The sequence below is a fragment of the Hemiscyllium ocellatum genome, chromosome 2 (assembly GCF_020745735.1).
Source record: "Hemiscyllium ocellatum isolate sHemOce1 chromosome 2, sHemOce1.pat.X.cur, whole genome shotgun sequence".
Classification (NCBI taxonomy): Eukaryota; Metazoa; Chordata; class Chondrichthyes; order Orectolobiformes; family Hemiscylliidae; genus Hemiscyllium; species Hemiscyllium ocellatum.
In genome coordinates this window covers 2,809,793-2,827,461 of record NC_083402.1, presented here as the reverse complement: position 1 = coordinate 2,827,461, position 17,669 = coordinate 2,809,793, and the positions used below count along the sequence as shown (strand labels likewise).

Genomic DNA, 17,669 nt, shown 5'->3' with positions numbered 1-17,669 from the left:
TATCAAACTGTCCCTCTCGCTTGGTGTAGTCTGGGTTCAGCATTGATGCTGTTTCACCTTCCCCCATGTATGGGAATATCAGATTTATCCTGGTGGGGTGTCTTCTTCCCGTCACCAACTCTGTTGGTGCTATTCCTGTAGCTGCAATGGGGTGGTACTATAACCAACAAGAACCATGACAGTTTGATATCTAGTGAGACTACTGGCTGCTTCATCAGTCCAGCCTTCAAAGTTTGACCCATTCTCTCTGACAGGCCATTGGATGATGGGTGGGATGGAACAATCCTAGAATTTTGAATTCCCATTCAAGTTAACCATAGAATCACAGATTAAGAAGTAACTAAAGTCTCTGCTGGTAAACGAGGACCCATTATCTGTGACCAATACTTCCAAGGCTCCATATGTTACAAAGGGTTTGCCCAATTTTGCGATCATTCCTCACTGTTTGATGAGTGCACTCCAGCACAACCAGCCACTTTGAATGGGCTTTTATAATGACAAAAATAATTCCACCCATGACAGGACCTCCTCCATAGTCGACATGGAACTTGGTCCAAGGTTTATCCATCCATTCCCATGGGTGCAGGGAAGCTGCTGGAGGTCAATTTTGTCCTTGTTGACACTCTCGGCATTGTCCCACCAACACAGCTATGTCTGTGTTCAAGCCTGCCCACCAGACACAGCTCCTTACCAACATTGACATTTTGGAGGCCCCTGGATGATCCTGGTGGAATTCAGCCAGTTTTTGATGGCAACCTTTGCTTGGGACAATCACTCTTGTCAACAATATGCCGTCCTCTACCATGAGCAGGTCTCTCCATGTCCAAAAAAGTTTTCAATTCTAGCTGCGATGACCCTTTGGTTTTCCCCATTAGTCCCAATTGTTTCAATTTGGAAAGGACTGGATCTTTCTGTGAGCAATGTTTGATATTGTTAGCTGTGACTGGAATGTGTCTAGAAAATTCAATATCATGATTGAATCTTCCATTGGGGCTACCATAGGTGATATATTTGCTAATGGAAGCCAGCTCAAAGCAACCACATTTGTACTCAGCCTCCCAGACGGTGTTCATGGGCGGCACTGCCTTGTCCACTTTAAGCAAAGTTCATGATTATCTCACATTTTCACCCATAAAGGTATTGGTGGAACCTCCTGACTCCAAATATGACTTCTTTCTCTATCTGGGTGATTTTACGCTCTGCATTAGCCAAAGTCCTGAATACATAAGCTATTGGGCATTTCTCTCCAGGGGACCACCAATGAGCTAAAACCAACCTGATACCAGATGGGGAGGGATTACATGTCAATACATGTCATTCTTGGGATCACAGTGTGCCATCACCAAAAGCATGATAGTTTGTTCGATTATTTCATCCAATGCTAGGGCCTGATGAAGGGCTTTTGCCCGAAACGTCGATTTCGCTGCTCCTCGGATGCTGCCTGAACTGCTGTGCTCTTCCAGCACCACTGATCCAGAATCTGGTTTCCAGCATCTGCAGTCATTGTTTTTGCCTCAATGCTAGGGCCTGTCTATGAGAACATTTCCAAATTTAACCTTTTTCATGAGTTGACGCAATGGTGCCAGGATGGATGCCAGGGTATGTAAGAACTTCCCGTAATAATTTAACAGACCCAGAAATGACCTGAGCTTCTAGAAAGATATGGGAGCTGGGGCACCTTTGATCACCCTCACGTTATCTTCCATTAGATGTGGCCCAGCCTTGTTGACCCAGAAGCCCAGTCACTTGAGGAGGAGCTGGTACGTACATTTTTTCCCTTCCTAGGGGTCTGCCTGCTTTGGAGAAATGCTTTAGGACTATAGCCAGGTTCTTCCAGTCTACCTTATTCATTTTTCCTGTTGTCGGGATGTCATCAACGTAAATGGTAAACCTCGTAAAATATACTCCACCATCCGCTGAGAAAGTGAAATGTATATTGGGACAGGCTCTTGTGGATATTAACTGTTACATACTTCTGAGAATCCTGGATTAAACATAATTGTAAGTAAGCATGGCTCATGTCAAGCTTTGTGAAGGACAACCCACCTGCCAGCTTTCCATACAAATCCTCTAAGCTAGGGACCGGGTTTAGTAGAAACGGGTTCTGCGATCACTGATACAGCCGCACCAGGATAGACCTCCATTTGAACCAGACTGCCATTTAACCAGACACTTACCATGGTTTGGAGGTTGCTAAGCAACTTAACTGTTTCAAACCAGGTACAGGTGAAGTTTCCAGGGTACAAACTCTCTTGGAAACCCTCCTGGATATAGAGGAAAGAGTGAGGTCTGCAGATGCTGGAGATCAGAGCTGAAAACGTGTTGCTGGAAAAGCGCAGCAGGTCAGGCAGCATCCAAAGGCTGAAGAAAGGCTCATGCCCGAAACGTTGATTCTCCTGCTCCTTGGATGCTGCCTGACCTGCTGTGCTTTTCCAGCAACACATTTTCAGCTCCTGGATACAGATCCTACTCCATCTAAGACTATTACTGTTCCAATCTGCATATTGACACCAATTACAATGTCCTACTGGGGAGAATCCTGAAGAAAATTGTAATTGTTTAGTTGAGACTTGGCTTTGATTTGGGGTTTTGCTGTGAGCTGACCTAGAGTTACTCTTACCAAGGTATTTCCTCAGTCGGACAGGTGAGGGTGTCGACTTCCATCGCAACTCAGAGGCTCCACATGCCTCATTTCCCAATGATAAAGTCAGTCGCAGGGCCTGTTGGGCTCCAGCTGGTCGGCGTTTCTGCACTGTCACATCATTAATCCCATGTACTAGGCAGACTCTAAGCATTTAGGTGAAAGTGAGGACTTCAGATGCTGGAGGTCAGAGTCAAGATTATTGTGGTGCTGGAAAAGCACAGCACGTCAGGCAGCAACTGAGAAGCAGGAAAATCAACATTTCGGGCAAGAGTCCTTCATCAGGAATGAGGCTGAGAGCCTCGGGGGTGGAAGATAAATGGGAGGGGGGGGGCTGGGGAGAAGGTAGCAAAGAGTACAATAGGTGGATGGGAGTGGGGATGAAGGTGATAGGTCAGAGGGGAGGGTGGAGTGGATAGGTGGGAAGGGAGATGGGCCGGTGGGACAGGTCATGGGGACAGTGCTGAGCTGGAAGGTTGGAACTAGGGTAAGGTGGGGGGGAGGGGAAATGAGGAAACTGATGAAGTCCACATTGATGCCCTGGGGTTGAAGTGTTCCGAGGTGGAAATAAGGCGTTCTTCCAGGACATGCAGGTCCTGGGCCTCCGGCACCACCAGTCCCACACCGCCTGACGCCTGGAGGAAGAACGCATCTTTCTAAGCATCTCATTAAGGGTTAAATCAAATTCACAGACTTCTGTCAGCTGTCTTAACCTAGTCAAATACCCTAAAATGGATTCCCCTGGTTCTCGAATTGGCAAGTAAAAGCAATGGTATCTCAGAATTAAAGGAGGCTTGGGATCATAATATTCCTTAACTATGTCAATCAATTGTGGAATGGTTTTAGTATCTGGTACCTCAGAAAAATTTAGTCTCTTAATGACAGAAAAAGCTGCAACTCCACAGTGTTATGAAGATGTGGATGTCCTGCCCCTTTAAGAAAGTTACACTATCTGATAGCACAAGGTGTTCTGAACAAGGTAACAATGTAACATTTGGTTAAAACAGCTCACTGTAGCTGGTTGCCTGGAGACAAAAACAAATTTAAAGTCAGCCAATCAGTTTAAATTATTCTCCCAAAAAAACCAAATTCCAACCAAGTTTGTATTTAGCATACTGACAAAATTAAAAACCAATGACATAATCTGAACCTCTGAGGATATAAGACCAGGAAAATGTGAACAATTGAGAAAGAACGCCAAGCCACCAGCATGCACAGACTGCCCAAAACACAGCTCTCTTAAAGGCACCTTTATCGATCAGTGACCTGTGAAACAGAAATCCCTAAGAAGAAAAAAATCTACACAGGAAGATACCAAGAGCAGATTGATAGCTGGCTGGTTTTGAAATTTGAATTTTTTGGTAAATTTCACTCGGGGGTTTTATTGGACTAGTACGATAGAAGGGAAGATAAAAGATTATTTAGAGGAAGGAGCTGTAAATAGTTGTTAGCTAGTTATTCTCTGTTAGACTTTAAGAAATCAAGTGGTTAGTGTTTACTTTAAATAGTTCTTGGCCTCTTGAATTTTCACAGATTACTGCAGGGGATAAATTTTTTCTGTGTTGCTGGTTTAAATTAAGCAGGAGGGTTTACCCCGTGTTGTAACACCAGGCTTTCAGAAAAATTACTTGTTTTTTGATCTGCTATAATGTGGGTTGCCCAGAAAAAAATAACCTGTCCTTTCCAGGGTGTCTGGGCCTGGTCCTCAATAGTAGGATCCAACATGACAAGCTTCCCAACAAAGACATCATGTTAAAAAGTTTTTACACCCAACTTCAAAACGACTGTTGCGAGCGAGTTTCTTCAGGATCAGGTTTGATCTTCATCGCCAATGAATTAACTCTTCAGAGGCCAGTATCCCATCATCAATCACTTGACAGCAGTACAGCTTCTTACTGAGTCGGTATTCAGAACATCTATTTTCCTGACATTCACTCTTTTCTATCAGCCAGATCTCCCTGATTGGACCCGATTAACAGCTCAAATCAGGGAACTCATATTCTATGATGTCCAGGGGCTTAGCTCGTTACAATCACTCCAGTTACCACAGATAGTAGTCAAGCCACTGGGTTGTTAAGTATACTCAGGGCTAAGATAGACAGATTTTTAATCATAAATGAATCGAAAGGAAAGGCAGGATAGTGGAGTTGAAGATTATTAGATCATTTGTGATCTCACTGAGAGGTGGACCAGCCCTGATGGGCTAAAAGTCCTACTTCTCATGATGAAGGACTCTAGCCTGAAATGGCGATTTTCCTGCTCCTCAGATGCTGCCTGACCTGCTGTGCTTTTCCAGCACCACACTCTCAACTCTGATCTCCAGCACCTGCAGTCCTCACATTCTCTATTTCTAATGATCTTTGACTGAATAACACGAATAAAACTTCAAGTCAGAATGTTGTATGGCTTAGTGGGAACTTGCCGGTGATGCTGTTCCCATGGATCTGCTGTCCTAATCCCTATCCTTAGCCTTCTAGAAGCGGCTGTAGGTTTGGAAGGTACTGTCTAAAGACCTTTGGTGAAATCCTGCAGTGCATCTCATAAATAGAACACAGTGCTCCTACTGAGTGTCAGTAATGGAGTGAATGGATGTTTGTGGATATTGTAAAGTCCATATCTTTTTATTTTTGGACTGTGGACTTAAAAAAGAAAAATGGTGCTTTAATCCAGGGAGACAAGGCAAAGTGATCCTGCAGTTATATCAAAAAAAATCACATTTGCTGGAGCACACTGTGAGGTGTATACAATGTTGTATCTTTTCTAGAACTGTTAGAGTGTAAGGAGATAAGGATACAAAGACTTAATAGAGCTTTGTAAGGTTATGAGGATAATAGGCAAGGTGAATAGAGAGCAGCGGTTCCCTTAGTTCAGAGGTCAATAGCTAGGTGGCATAATCTTTAAGTGAAAGGCAGGGGGTTGAGATGAGATTTGAGGAAAATCACTTTCACCAAGAGAGTGATGAGGTGTACAATGCGCTGCCTGAGAAGTTGGTTGAGATAGGAAACCTTACAACCTTTAAAAAGCACTCGGTTGAACACCTGAAACGCCATAACATTCAAGGTTATGAATGTAGTGTGGGAAAATGGGGCTTGTGTAGGTTGTAGTGTACTTTTCACAGTATAGATTCGATGGGCCAAAGGGCCTCCTCTGTACTGTAGATTCGATGAGACAGAAAGGAGCGGATGGATCTGAACTCAGGTAAACAAATGTTTTGCTTGGTTCCTAACCAGGTGACCATGGCTTGTGTGGTGCCAATGCAGCAGGGGAACATAACTTATGCAGTGAAAGCAGCAAGAAAGCTCTCTCTCTCTCTCTCTCTCTCTCCTGTGTATCAATACCTAAAAATCTCCAGGAACAACTGGCTGGCATCTACTCACCTTTTATCACAATCCTCTCTCCAAGGAGAACTAAATTCCTTCAGAAACAGTAAAAGCACCAATTCTCAACCAGTGAATAAAACAGCATTGATGTGCAAACCACCACGTGTCAATGGCAAGGAACCAAGAGTGAGATGAAGTTGTCACAGTCCCAGCTCTCGTTGGGAAAGGTGACTGGTGGCAGTTTAACCTTCAGGTCACCACGCCACAGGCAAAGGGGTGAGGTTGAGAAGAAGAGCTTCTCATTATAACCTCTGAGGTGGGGTTACCGAGCTCAAACCCTCACTCTGTTCTCTCTCCATTAATGCTGCCAGCTCTGCTGAGTTTATCCAGCATCTTCTGTTTTGGTGCTATTGAAGTGTACTTCCCTGATTTATTTTGATTTTAGTTGTTGTTAATATCCGTGCTACGTCTACCTTTGTGTGTCTGTTTACGAAAAAGGAATTTAAACATGGTTCAGGTGATGTTATATAGAGAAATGAGTCAGCAATTCAGATTTCGTCAGGGCCAAGGATGGAAGACCATCTGCTTGTCGTGAACAATGATTTTCTGTTAAGTACAGAAACCTGATGAGCATTTCCTTTTGACCTGAGTTTGTCAGGCAGAAGGGGATGGAGAACCTCAGCAGGTCTGGCACCATTTGTGATCAGAGAAACACTCTTCTGTGTAAGTTTCACTCAGTGAAATTCTGACAAGGCGGGACAATGCTGGATAAAGTCTCGGGCTATGTGATGAGCCATTTCACACTGGGGTGAGGAGAATCTTGCTGGGCGTGCACTCCTCATTGCCCAGAGGGCAGTAAAGAGTCACCCACATTGCTGTGGGACTGGAGTCACATATAAACACCAGATAGATCTTTCAATCAATCAACAATGCTTTCATGGGCATCATTGGACTCTTAATTGCAGTTTTTTTTTGTTGATTTCAAACTTGAGACCTAGAACACTACCTGGGTCTCTGGATATTGCCTCTGCTGTGAAATGTCTTCACATAAAAGGTGGTAAACTTGTCAAATTCTCTAACAAGTCACTGAATATATTTAAAAAAGAAACATTTAGATTTCTAGACACTAGAAGTGTGTAAAAGTATGGGGAGAAAGCAGGGCTGTGGCTTTGAGATACAGGGTCAACCATGATCATACTGTGGGGCAGAGCAGCACAGGGGGCCGAATGGCCTCTTCATGCTCCTAGTTTCTACATTTCTAGGAATTAACAGGCAGCTCCCAGACAAAGCTCAACACCATAACAAACACCTTAAAAGGCATAGATCACTAAATTGTCCTGTGTTCATTCCTTCTATTCTCAGAGCTTTGTACATCAGGGTCAGGGAAAGTACCTGAGAGGATCTGGTATTGTCTCTGGCTTTTTGATATTTGCGACAGCTCTCACTCAGTCTTTCACGGACATGGAACATCCAGCACAATCCACACAGGTCTCGAAAACAGCCTGCCAGGCAAAGACACAAGGGCATGTTACAATGACAGCCTTCAGGCAGCACTGCCACAGCTCAGTCTGCACGCTACACAATGTGACTGCTGCTGTTGATAATGATGACAGTGAGCACTGATTTATCTCCAGCATCAGGTAATCTCTCTCTGTTACCACCCTGACCTTCCCTGTCACTCTCCAGTCTGTCCTATCCCTATCCAGGAATCCCTTTTCCCTGATATCTCACTCTCTTTCTACTTTGTCATTCTCTTCATCAACCTGTGTGATTCTTCCATACTTCTCTCTTACATCCACACAACTACCCTTCTCCCAAACCCTGTTCACGTTCCTCAGGCTTGTCCATGGTCTAGTGCCTGTAACTGTAAAAAATGAGGTCTGCAGATGCTGGAGATCACAGCTGCAAATGTGTTGCTGGTCAAAGCACAGCAGGCCAGGCAGCATCTCAGGAATAGAGAATTCGACGTTTCGAGCATAAGCCCTTCATCAGGAATAGGAGAGAGCCAAGCAGGCTAAGATAAAAGGTAGGGAGGAGGGACTAGGGGGAGGGGCGATGGAGGTGGGATAGGTGGAAGGAGGTCAAGGTGAGGGTGATAGGCCGGAGTGGGGTGGGGGCGGAGAGGTCAGGAAGAGGATTGCAGGTTAGGAGGGCGGTGCTGAGTTGAGGGAACCGACTGAGACAAGGTGGGGGGAGGGGAAATGAGGAAACTGGAGAAATCTGAATTCATACCTTGTGGTTGGAGGGTTCCCAGGCGGAAGATGAGGCGCTCCTCCTCCAGCCGTCGTGTAGTTATGTTCTGCCGGTGGAGGAGTCCAAGGACCTGCATGTCCTCGGTGGAGTGGGAGGGAGAGTTAAAGTGTTGAGCCACGGGGTGATTGGGTTGGTTGGTTCGGGCGGCCCAGAGGTGTTCTCTGAAGCGTTCCGCAAGTAGACAGGCCGCTTACTTGCGGAACGCTTCAGAGAACACCTCCGGGCCGCCCGAACCAACCAACCCAACCACCCTGTGGCTCAACACTTTAACTCCCGCTCCCACTCCACCGAGGACATGCAGGTCCTTGGACTCCTCCACCGGCAGAACACAACTACACGACGGCTGGAGGAGGAGCGCCTCATCTTCCGCCTGGGAACCCTCCAACCACAAGGTATGGATTCAGATTTCTCCAGTTTCCTCATTTCCCCTCCCCCCACCTTGTCTCAGTCGGTTCCCTCAACTCAGCACCGCCCTCCTAACCTGCAATCTTCTTCCTGACCTCTCCGCCCCCACCCCACTCCGGCCTACCACCCTCACCTTGACCTCTTTCCACCTATCCCACCTCCATCGCCCCTCCCCCTAGTCCCTCCTCCCTACCTTTTATCTTAGCCTGCTTGGCTCTCTCCTATTCCTGATGAAGGGCTTATGCTCGAAACGTCGAATTCTCTATTCCTGAGATGCTGCCTAACCTGCTGTGCTTTGACCAGCAACACATTTGCAGTAGTGCCTGTAACTGGTCAGGGTCTGAGAGTGTGGGGGAGGCAGGTTCACTCTGACTGACACACAACTCCAGTCCTGCCTTCAGTCAGGTGCACCCACAAGCCTCACTAATGCAAAATACAGCAACCTTCAAGACAGAAAGTGGGATAAGACATTGAATTTCAACAGCACCTAATGGCAGCCCTGGAGGAATGGACTGAAAGCAGCCTGGATATGATACATGGGGCAGGCTGGGATCTGGAGCAGCTCCTCACCACATAAAGCCAGCTAAAAATCAACATCACAAACTATGTCCCATACGACAAGAAACTGTCTGGCTGCATCAGTATTTTGTCAGCAGGAAGGGGTTGGGAGGGTTGCATCCTTTTGTCAGCCCAGGGCTTGTGAGGAAGCTGCCACTGGAAGTTCCCCAGGGAAGGCTCTGAGGGGGAGAAGAAGTCACAGCAGCAGCAAGGACGTGCTGGATTGGTTTGTCCTTTGATCGGAACCTGCCTGTCTATTTACCACCTCCCACTGGCTCAATACTCCATTTCGACAAAACAAGCAATCCTCAGCCCCTGCTCACGGTTACTAACACAGGGGGCAGTGGCCTCCTGGTAATGTCACTGTGTTAGTAGTCTAGAACCTGAGCTAAAGTTCTGGGGATATGGGTTGGATTCCCACTGTGGAGTTGGTGGCATTTGAATTCATTAAAAACCTAGTCTAATGGTAAGTGCTGTTTATTGTAAAACTCTGTGTCATTACTCACCGCCCGGTCCTCACTCTCTACCAGAGGTGGTAGCCTCTAATTCTTCTTTAATTTAGCAATTTGGTTAACTCTCAACTGTCCTCCATACGGACAAGACAAGGTAGCACTGACAGAGGCCTCTTTGATACAACAGCAAAAAAACAACTGAATTCAAACTCTTGGAATCCAGTTCGAACAGTTAACTCTTCAACAATTCGAGTTACTCTCAGAGAGCATCTACACCATCCCCACCCCCACTCACCTATTGTACTCTATGCTACTTTCTCCCCACCCCCCTCTCCACTCTGCAGGCACCCTGCCTGTATTCCTGATGAAGGGCTCCTGCCCGAAACGTCGATTTTCCTGCTCCTCGGATGCTGCCTGACCTGCTGTACCTTTCCAGCACCACTCTAATCTAGACACTTGAAATGAAACCATCCTGATGAAGGGCTTATGCTCGAAACGTCGAATTCTCTATTCCTGAGATGCTGCCTAACCTGCTGTGCTTTGACCAGCAACACATTTGCAGCAGTTGAAATAATTTTTAGTTTGTTTTTTATTTATTCATGGGATGAGAATGTTGTTGGCTAAGCTAGTAGTTATTGCCCATTCCAGAGGACCTCGGGATTGATGAGGAAAGGAGTTCAGTGAGAAGATGGAGGCTCCTCACCTTTCCTTCTTTTCACAACTCAGCCTCAGGCTGCGAATTGGAGGAAGCTAATTGGGCAGTAATGGGTAATTACTGTCCTTCCTTTAATTGTAATAAACAAGACAGCTTAGCCACGTGCAGTGTACATGCTGCAAGGGAAACCCTGGACCCAGCATGTAACCTGGACAAGGACCTTAGCAGGAAGTGTCACTGTGTTCAGCTCTGGTTTCTGGTTGGAGTCTCTGCTGTGTGGAGAGCATCTGCAGACAGATGGTCACACCATAGTTAGCATTGTCCATGCAGTGAGGGAATGGGTAACCTCCAGGCAGTCAGACAGAATGAGTGCAATGCAGGAGACCCTGTTTGTCCTGAGCCTCATCTGTTTGCTAATCTGTTTTCAATTTTCAACACTGGTGAGGGTGACGGGTTCTCAGGGGGACGGCAGCCTGGGCCAGACTGTCTGACATGAATACATTTTTAAAAAACTAAAAATTACTTCAAGTTAGTTTCTATCAGTACTTTCCCTTGGATGGGAGTCTAGAACCCATGGGAGTCTAGGGGACATAATTTGAAAATAAAGTGGGACCACTTATAACCAAGATGGGGAGAAATCCTTTCCTGAGAAGGTGACGAACCTTTGGAATTCTCTACCCCAGATTGCATGGATAAATCACAGTGCTGTAAGCTAAAGTAAGGACATTGATTAGCTCAGTGGTATAAAGGGATAATGTTGGGAAATATTAGTGACGACCATACTGAATAGATAGCAGGTTCAATGGACTAAATGGCCTCCTGCTGCTAGTGTATAGTCCTGTCAGTAGTATGTAGTCAAGCAGGTCCACTTGCCCAGCTGGGTCTCAGGAAGGCTGATGCTTGGTGAGATTCTGCAGCCTTGGTTTAAGAATTGGAGTGAGAGCCAGTGCAGGGTCCTGCTCCACACTCTGCTTTGTCATATCTCGGCCGGAGCTGCTGGGGAAGTCACATCAGGCTTAGGCTGCAGTTTGCTCATGGCTAAAGATCCTGTCGACATCCAGCAGGTGAGCAGCAGAGCGTTGTTGGTGCCTGTGGATGTCACATCACACCGAGGGAGAGAAGGTAAGGGAAAACAAGGAGACAGCCGGTGGTAATGTACTCACTGATTACTGCGCTGGAGATCGCATCAGAGCTTGCATCGCCCCCGGCTCCCGGTCTGAAGAAACTGCTCCGAGCTTTCCCATAACGTAGCAACGAGTCAGGGAAGGGAGGGAGTGGATGGAGACCAGCCTTTCCTCTGATCTAACAGCAAACAAAGAGATCAGCTAAGGAACCACTGACAATATTATAAACCAACCTTCAAACTCCCACAGGGCAAAGTGAGGACTCCAGATGTTGGAGATCAGAGCTGAAAAATGTGTTGCTGGAAAAGCGCAGCAGGTCAGGCAGGAGCAGGAGAATCGATGTTTCAGGCATAAGCCCTTCTTCAGGAATGAGGAGGGTGTGCCAAGCAGGCTAAGATAAAAGGTAGGGAGGAGGGACTTGGGGGAGGGCCGTTGGAAATGCGATAGGTGGAAGGAGGTCAAGGTGAGGGTGATAGGCCGGAGTGGGGTGGGGGCGGAGAGGTCAGGAAGAGGATTGCAGGTTAGGAGGGCGGTGCTGAGTCAGAGCGTTGGGACTGAGACAAGGTGGGGGGAGGGGAAATGAGGAAACTGGAGAAATCCGAGTTCATCCCTTGTGGTTGGAGGGTTCCCAGGCGGAAGATGAAGTGCTCTTCCTCCAGGCGTCGTGTTGCCATGGTTTGGCGATGGAGGAGGCCAAGGACCTGCATGTCCTTGATGGAGTGGGAGGGGAGTTAAAGTGTTCAGCCACGGGGCGGTTGGGTTGATTGGTCCGGGTGTCCCAGAGGTGTTCTCTGAAACGTTCCAGAGAGCTGGCTCTCTGCCCCAATGAACAGGACAGTGCAGTATCGGCCCTCTGGCCCTTGATGGGGATGAAGCTGCAGCAGGGAAAGGACAGTCAGCAAACTGGCAGTAACCAAGTGGTGGAATAGGTTGGCAGGGATCAATTCAGAGTCGGATTGGGCAGGACGGGGATAAACTGGAGGCAGTGAGAAGGGGAATTAGGGAGGTGAAGGTGCAGAGTTGAAAGAAAGGAAGCAGATGTGCTGCTTACTGTACTGTGAGTGCTGCTTGGGTAAACGAGAGTGCTTTGGAGTTGGGTGAAAACAGCTCAAGGTGAGACGGGACTAGGTGAAGTTGAAAGACTGAGTGTGGTGCTCAGTCGCAATCTGAGCAATTTAGAAATTGATGCAGCCCCAGCAGAAACAGTCAATTGGTAAGTGATACCTGCACAGCACTTTCTTACAGCTTTTAAAGGATAATACATTAGCTTAAATAAAGATAGGACATTTTGATTACAACAGAAGTGTTTGAAATGAAGGAAAGTCCCTTGCTTAATTAAAATCTCTTGAAAGGGTAAAGGTGATGACAGGAGACCTCAGGCCTGTGGTGTGCTCCACTTGTGCATTGTGGGAAATAAGTGTCCCTGATGATTATGTGTGCAAGAAGCACGTACAGCTACAGGCTCACCACTTTTTGGGGCTGGGAGCTGTGGGTAGACTCACTGTGGAGCATCCGGAAATGCTCAGAATACCGTGGACAGCACATTTAGCAAGGTGGGTATACCACAGGTGAGGATTACACAGATACAAAGGAAATGGATGACCATCAGACGAAGTAAAAGGCTGAAGAAAGAGGTGCAGGGGTCCCCTGTGGTCATCCCCTCTCAGACAGATGTACTGCTTTGGCTAATGTTTGTGGGTGGGGGAATGACCTCCCAGGGTAAAGCACTATCAACCCAAGTTCACGAAGGGGCAATGTCAGGGGTACAGACAAGTGTTTGTATGGCCACAGATGTGAATCCAGGATGGCATGTTGCCTCCCTGCTGCTAGGAGTCAGGGATGTCACAGAGCGGCTGCAGGACATTCTGGGGCGGGAGGGTGAACAGCCAGTGGTCATGTACATATAGGTGACAACAACAAAGGCAAACAAGAGATGAGGACCTGAAAGCTACACATAGGAAGTTAGGATGTAAATTAAAATGCAGCACCTCAAACATAGTAATCTCAGTGCCACATGCTAGAAAAAGCATAAATAAGAGGATCAATCAGATAAATGCATGGCTGTAGGAATGGTGTACCAGAGAGGGGTTTAGATCCTTCAGGGATTGGGACTGTTTCTGGGGAAGTCTGGCAGGTTGTACCTGGACAGAGTTGGGACAAATCATTTCATTGGTGAAGTTTGAAACTAATCTGGCAGGAAAGAGGGAACCGAAGTGTAGGTTTAGATGGGTCAGATTCAGATTAGGAAATGGGAGGGTTAACATTAGTTAGTGATGTAGTCAGTGCCTCAGAAATGTCCAGTAAAGGAAATGGACGGGTTGAGCTGTTTATACCTCAATGCAAGGAGGATTACAAAGATGGCAGGTCAACTAAGGCCACAGACCGACACAAGGCAATACAATGTCATTGCTATAACAGAAACCTGGCTAAAGGTGGGCCACAACTGGCAGCTCAATGTCCTTTGATGTAAAGTTTTCAGGCAGGATGGACTGGGTGACAAAAAAGGATTGGGGATAGCAATGCTAGTTACAGAGTCAATCCAGTTGTGAGAGGGGATGATGCTCAAAATGGGTTAACAACAGAAACTTCATGGGTTGAGTTTAGGAATAAAAAGGGACAGTCACATTACTAGAAGGACACTGCAGACTCCCAAACAGTGAGAGAGAGATAGTCAAACACATGAAGACAAATTGCTGCCTGTAAGAATAAGAGGGCAATAATAGTAGGAAACTTTAACTATCCCAGTATCAACTGGGTTATAAACAATATAAAGGGGCATTGGGCATGAAAACTTCATGTACTGTGTCCAGGAATGTTTTTAAAAACAAATTCTGGATTTAGTTTCGGGAAATGAAGACAGGCAAGTGGGTGAAGTCACTGTTGGTCATCATATCGAGGCTACTGACCACAATTCTGGAACAGCATGGTGGCTCAGTGGTTAGCACTGCTGCCTCACAGCACCAGGCACCCAGATTCAATTCCAGCCTCGGGCGACTGTCTGTGTGGAGTTTGCACATTCTGCCCGTGTCTGCGTGGGTTTCCTCCGGGTGCTCCGGTTTCCTCCCACAGTCCAAAGATGTGCAGGTTAGGGTGAATTAGCCATGCTAAATTGCCCCATAGTGTCCAGGGATGTACAGGTTAGGTGGATTAGCCGGGGGAAATGTCGGGTTACAGGGACAGGGTGGGATAGTCTTCAAAGGGTTGGTGTGGACTGAATGGCCTGCTTCCACATTGTAGGGATTCTATTAATTAGATTTAGTATTAATATCGAAAAGGACAGACGTAAATCAGGAGTAAAGGATTTTTAACTGGGGGATGGCAAGTTTTACAAAACTGAAGTGATGTGTCTGAGTTGGGCTGGACAGGACCTGCAAAAGTATAAACCAGTGCTTAACCAATGTGAGGCAGCATAGAGTGAGATCCTCACGGTACACAGCAGACAGGTCCCCTCTACAAATAAGAATGGGACTGCCAAATCTTGACCCCCATTGTTGTCTTAAAAATATAGCAGAAAATTAAACAGAAGAAGAAAGCTTATGATAGTCACAAAAAACTCAACACTGCAGATAGCATAGTATAGGGAGTACAAAGTTAAAAATCACACAACACCAGGTTATATTCCAAACAGGGTTATTTGGAGGTACTGGCTTTCAGAGCACTGCTCCTTCATCAGGTGGTTGTGGAGTATAAGATTGTAAGACAGAACTTATAGCAAAAGTTTACAGTGTGATGTAACTGAAATTATATATTGAAAAAGACCTGGATTGTTTGTTAAGTCTCTCATCTTTTAGAATGACCACCTTGGTTTCAGTTCTTTCATATGTGAATCCCAGAACATTTTAAAAAGTTACATTCTCAACTGCACTTTAACAATTGGTGTCATGTGCCCAGATAATGTATTGAAGGTGTGAGTTGCCCTGTGTGAGACTGTCTGTGCCCCAATGGTCAGACTGATCGAATCTAAAAAAACTGATTCATACAGTTTTTGAGCAAAGTAAAATGTAATTCTGCAAGTACAAATTCACCCCACAAACATATATGTGTATGTGTGTGTGCATGGGGGTGTGTGGGGGGTTGTGAGAGAGTGTGTGTATGTGTGTGAGTGCAACTGTAAAGGGTTTTAAGTTTGTGAGAGGGTGTATGTGTGAGTGCATGAGAGAGGGTCTGCGTGAGTGTATGTGTCTATTGGAGAGAGAGAGAGAGAGAGAGAGAGAGAGAATGTGTGTGTGTGTGAGAGAGAGAGAGAGAGAGAGAGAGAGAGAGAGAGAGAGAGAGTGTATAGTGCAGTGGGGTCACCTGTAGTGTGACATGAACCCAAGGTCCCAGGTGAGGCTATCCCCATGCGTTTTGAACTTGGCTATCAGCCTCCGCTCGGTCACTCTGCGTTGTTGCCTGTCCTGAAGTCTGCCTTGGAGGATGGTTGCCCGAAGGTCTAAAATCGAATGTCCCGGACCGCTGAAGTGTTCTCCAACTGGGAGGGAACACTCCTGCCTGGTGATTGTTGTGTGGTGCCCATTCATCCGTTGCCGTAGCCTCTGCTCGGTCTCACCAATGTACCATGCCTTGGGGCATCCTTGCCTGCAGCGTATGAGATAGACAACGTTGGCCGAGTCACATGAGTACCTGCCGCGTACATGGTGGGTGGTGTCCCCACGTGTAATGGTGGTACCTGTATTGACACTCTGACATGTCTTGGAGCGTCTGCCATGACAGGGTTATATGGTGTGGTCCTGAAGGCCAGGCAGTTTACTACGAACAATGATCCATTTGAGGTTTGATGATTGTTTAAAGGTGAGAAGTGGAGGTGTGGGGCAGGTGTTGGCGAGGTGCTCATCCTCATCGATAATGTGCTGTAGGCTGCGAAGAACATGGCGTAGTTTTTCGGCTCCTGGGAAGTGCTGAACAACGAAGGGTACCCTGTTGGCACGTGTCTGTCTCCTGAGGTCATTACGGGTTCTCGCTGTGGCACATCACAACTGGCGGTCGATGAGTTGAGCATCATATCCCCGTTCTTATGAGGGCATCCCTGAGTACTTTGAGGTGCCAGTCACGTTCCTCCTCATCTGAGCAGATCTTGTGTGTGCATGAATCCATGTAAGATTCTGTAAATCCATTTTTTAGATTAGATCAGTCTGACCATTGTGGCGCAGACAGCCTCACACAGGGCAGCTCACACCTTCAATACATTACCTGGGCCGACACGACACCAATTGTTAAAGTTCACTTGAGAATGTAACTTTTAAAAAGGTTTTGCAATTTGCATATGAAAGAACTGAAACCAACATGGTCATTCTAAAAGATGAGAGACTTAACAAACAATCCAGGTCTTTTTCAATATATAATTTCAGTTACATCACACTGTAAACTTTTGCTATAAGTTCTGTCTTACAATCTTATTCTCCACAACCACCTGATGAAGGAGCGTCACTCCGAAAGCTAGTGCTTCCAATTAAACCTGTTAGACTATAACCTGGTGTTGTGTGATTTTTAACTTTGTACACCCCAGTCCAACACCATCATCTCCAAATCATAGTATAGGGAATACAGGGGTCAAGTGAAAAAAAGAAGTAAGGAAATCAAAGTGATGGCATGAAAATATACTAGCAAGCAAGAGAAAGAAAAATCCTGAGATGTTTTACTGTTATAGAAAGAACAAAAGAATAGTTAAGGAAAAAAGTGCGACCTATCAGAGATGAAGAAGGGAACCTGAGTGAAAATGCAGAGGATATGGGAAGACACTTAAATGAAACGTTTTTCCCCAAACTCACAAAGGAAAGGAACAATGTGGAGACAGTCATCCACGAGGAGCGGTGTGAAATATTAGACAAAATCATCACAAAGAGAGAAGTGTTAGAAGAATTGGAATCCTTGGAAGTGAGTAAGATCCCAGATGAATTGTTCCCTTGAATGTTGAAGGGGGTCAGTGAGAAAATAGCAGATGCTCTGAGGATTATTTTCCAGGTGAGATGCTGGAGGACTAGAAGAATGCAAATGTGATTCCAATGTTTAATAAAGTTATAAAGGAAATGCCAAACAATTACATCCTGTTAGTCTTACATCAGCTGTGGGCAAATTGTTAGAATCAATCCTGAGATCAGATAAACTGTCACTTTGAAAGGCATGAACTAGTCAGGACAGTCAGCACAGCTTTGTTAAAGGCAGGTCATGCCTGACAAATGTGACTGAATTCTTTGAGGAGGTGACATGGAGGATGGATGAAGGTAGTGCAGGAGATTTTGGCTCCATGGACTTTAGTGACAT

At 46.1% G+C, this 17,669-nt stretch overlaps 1 protein-coding gene across 1 annotated transcript in view; it reads right to left on the bottom strand.

Moving 5' to 3' along the window:
* cplane1 (ciliogenesis and planar polarity effector 1) overlaps positions 1-17,669 on the bottom strand; it is a 295,045-nt gene that overhangs the window by 148,413 nt on the left and 128,963 nt on the right. Inside the window, exons 20-21 of the mRNA XM_060847121.1 lie at positions 11,448-11,586; positions 7,354-7,463 (exon numbers count right to left, since the gene is read on the bottom strand). Of these exons, the coding sequence (XP_060703104.1) occupies positions 7,354-7,463; positions 11,448-11,586 (249 nt within the window). The remainder of the gene's footprint in view (positions 1-7,353; positions 7,464-11,447; positions 11,587-17,669) is intronic.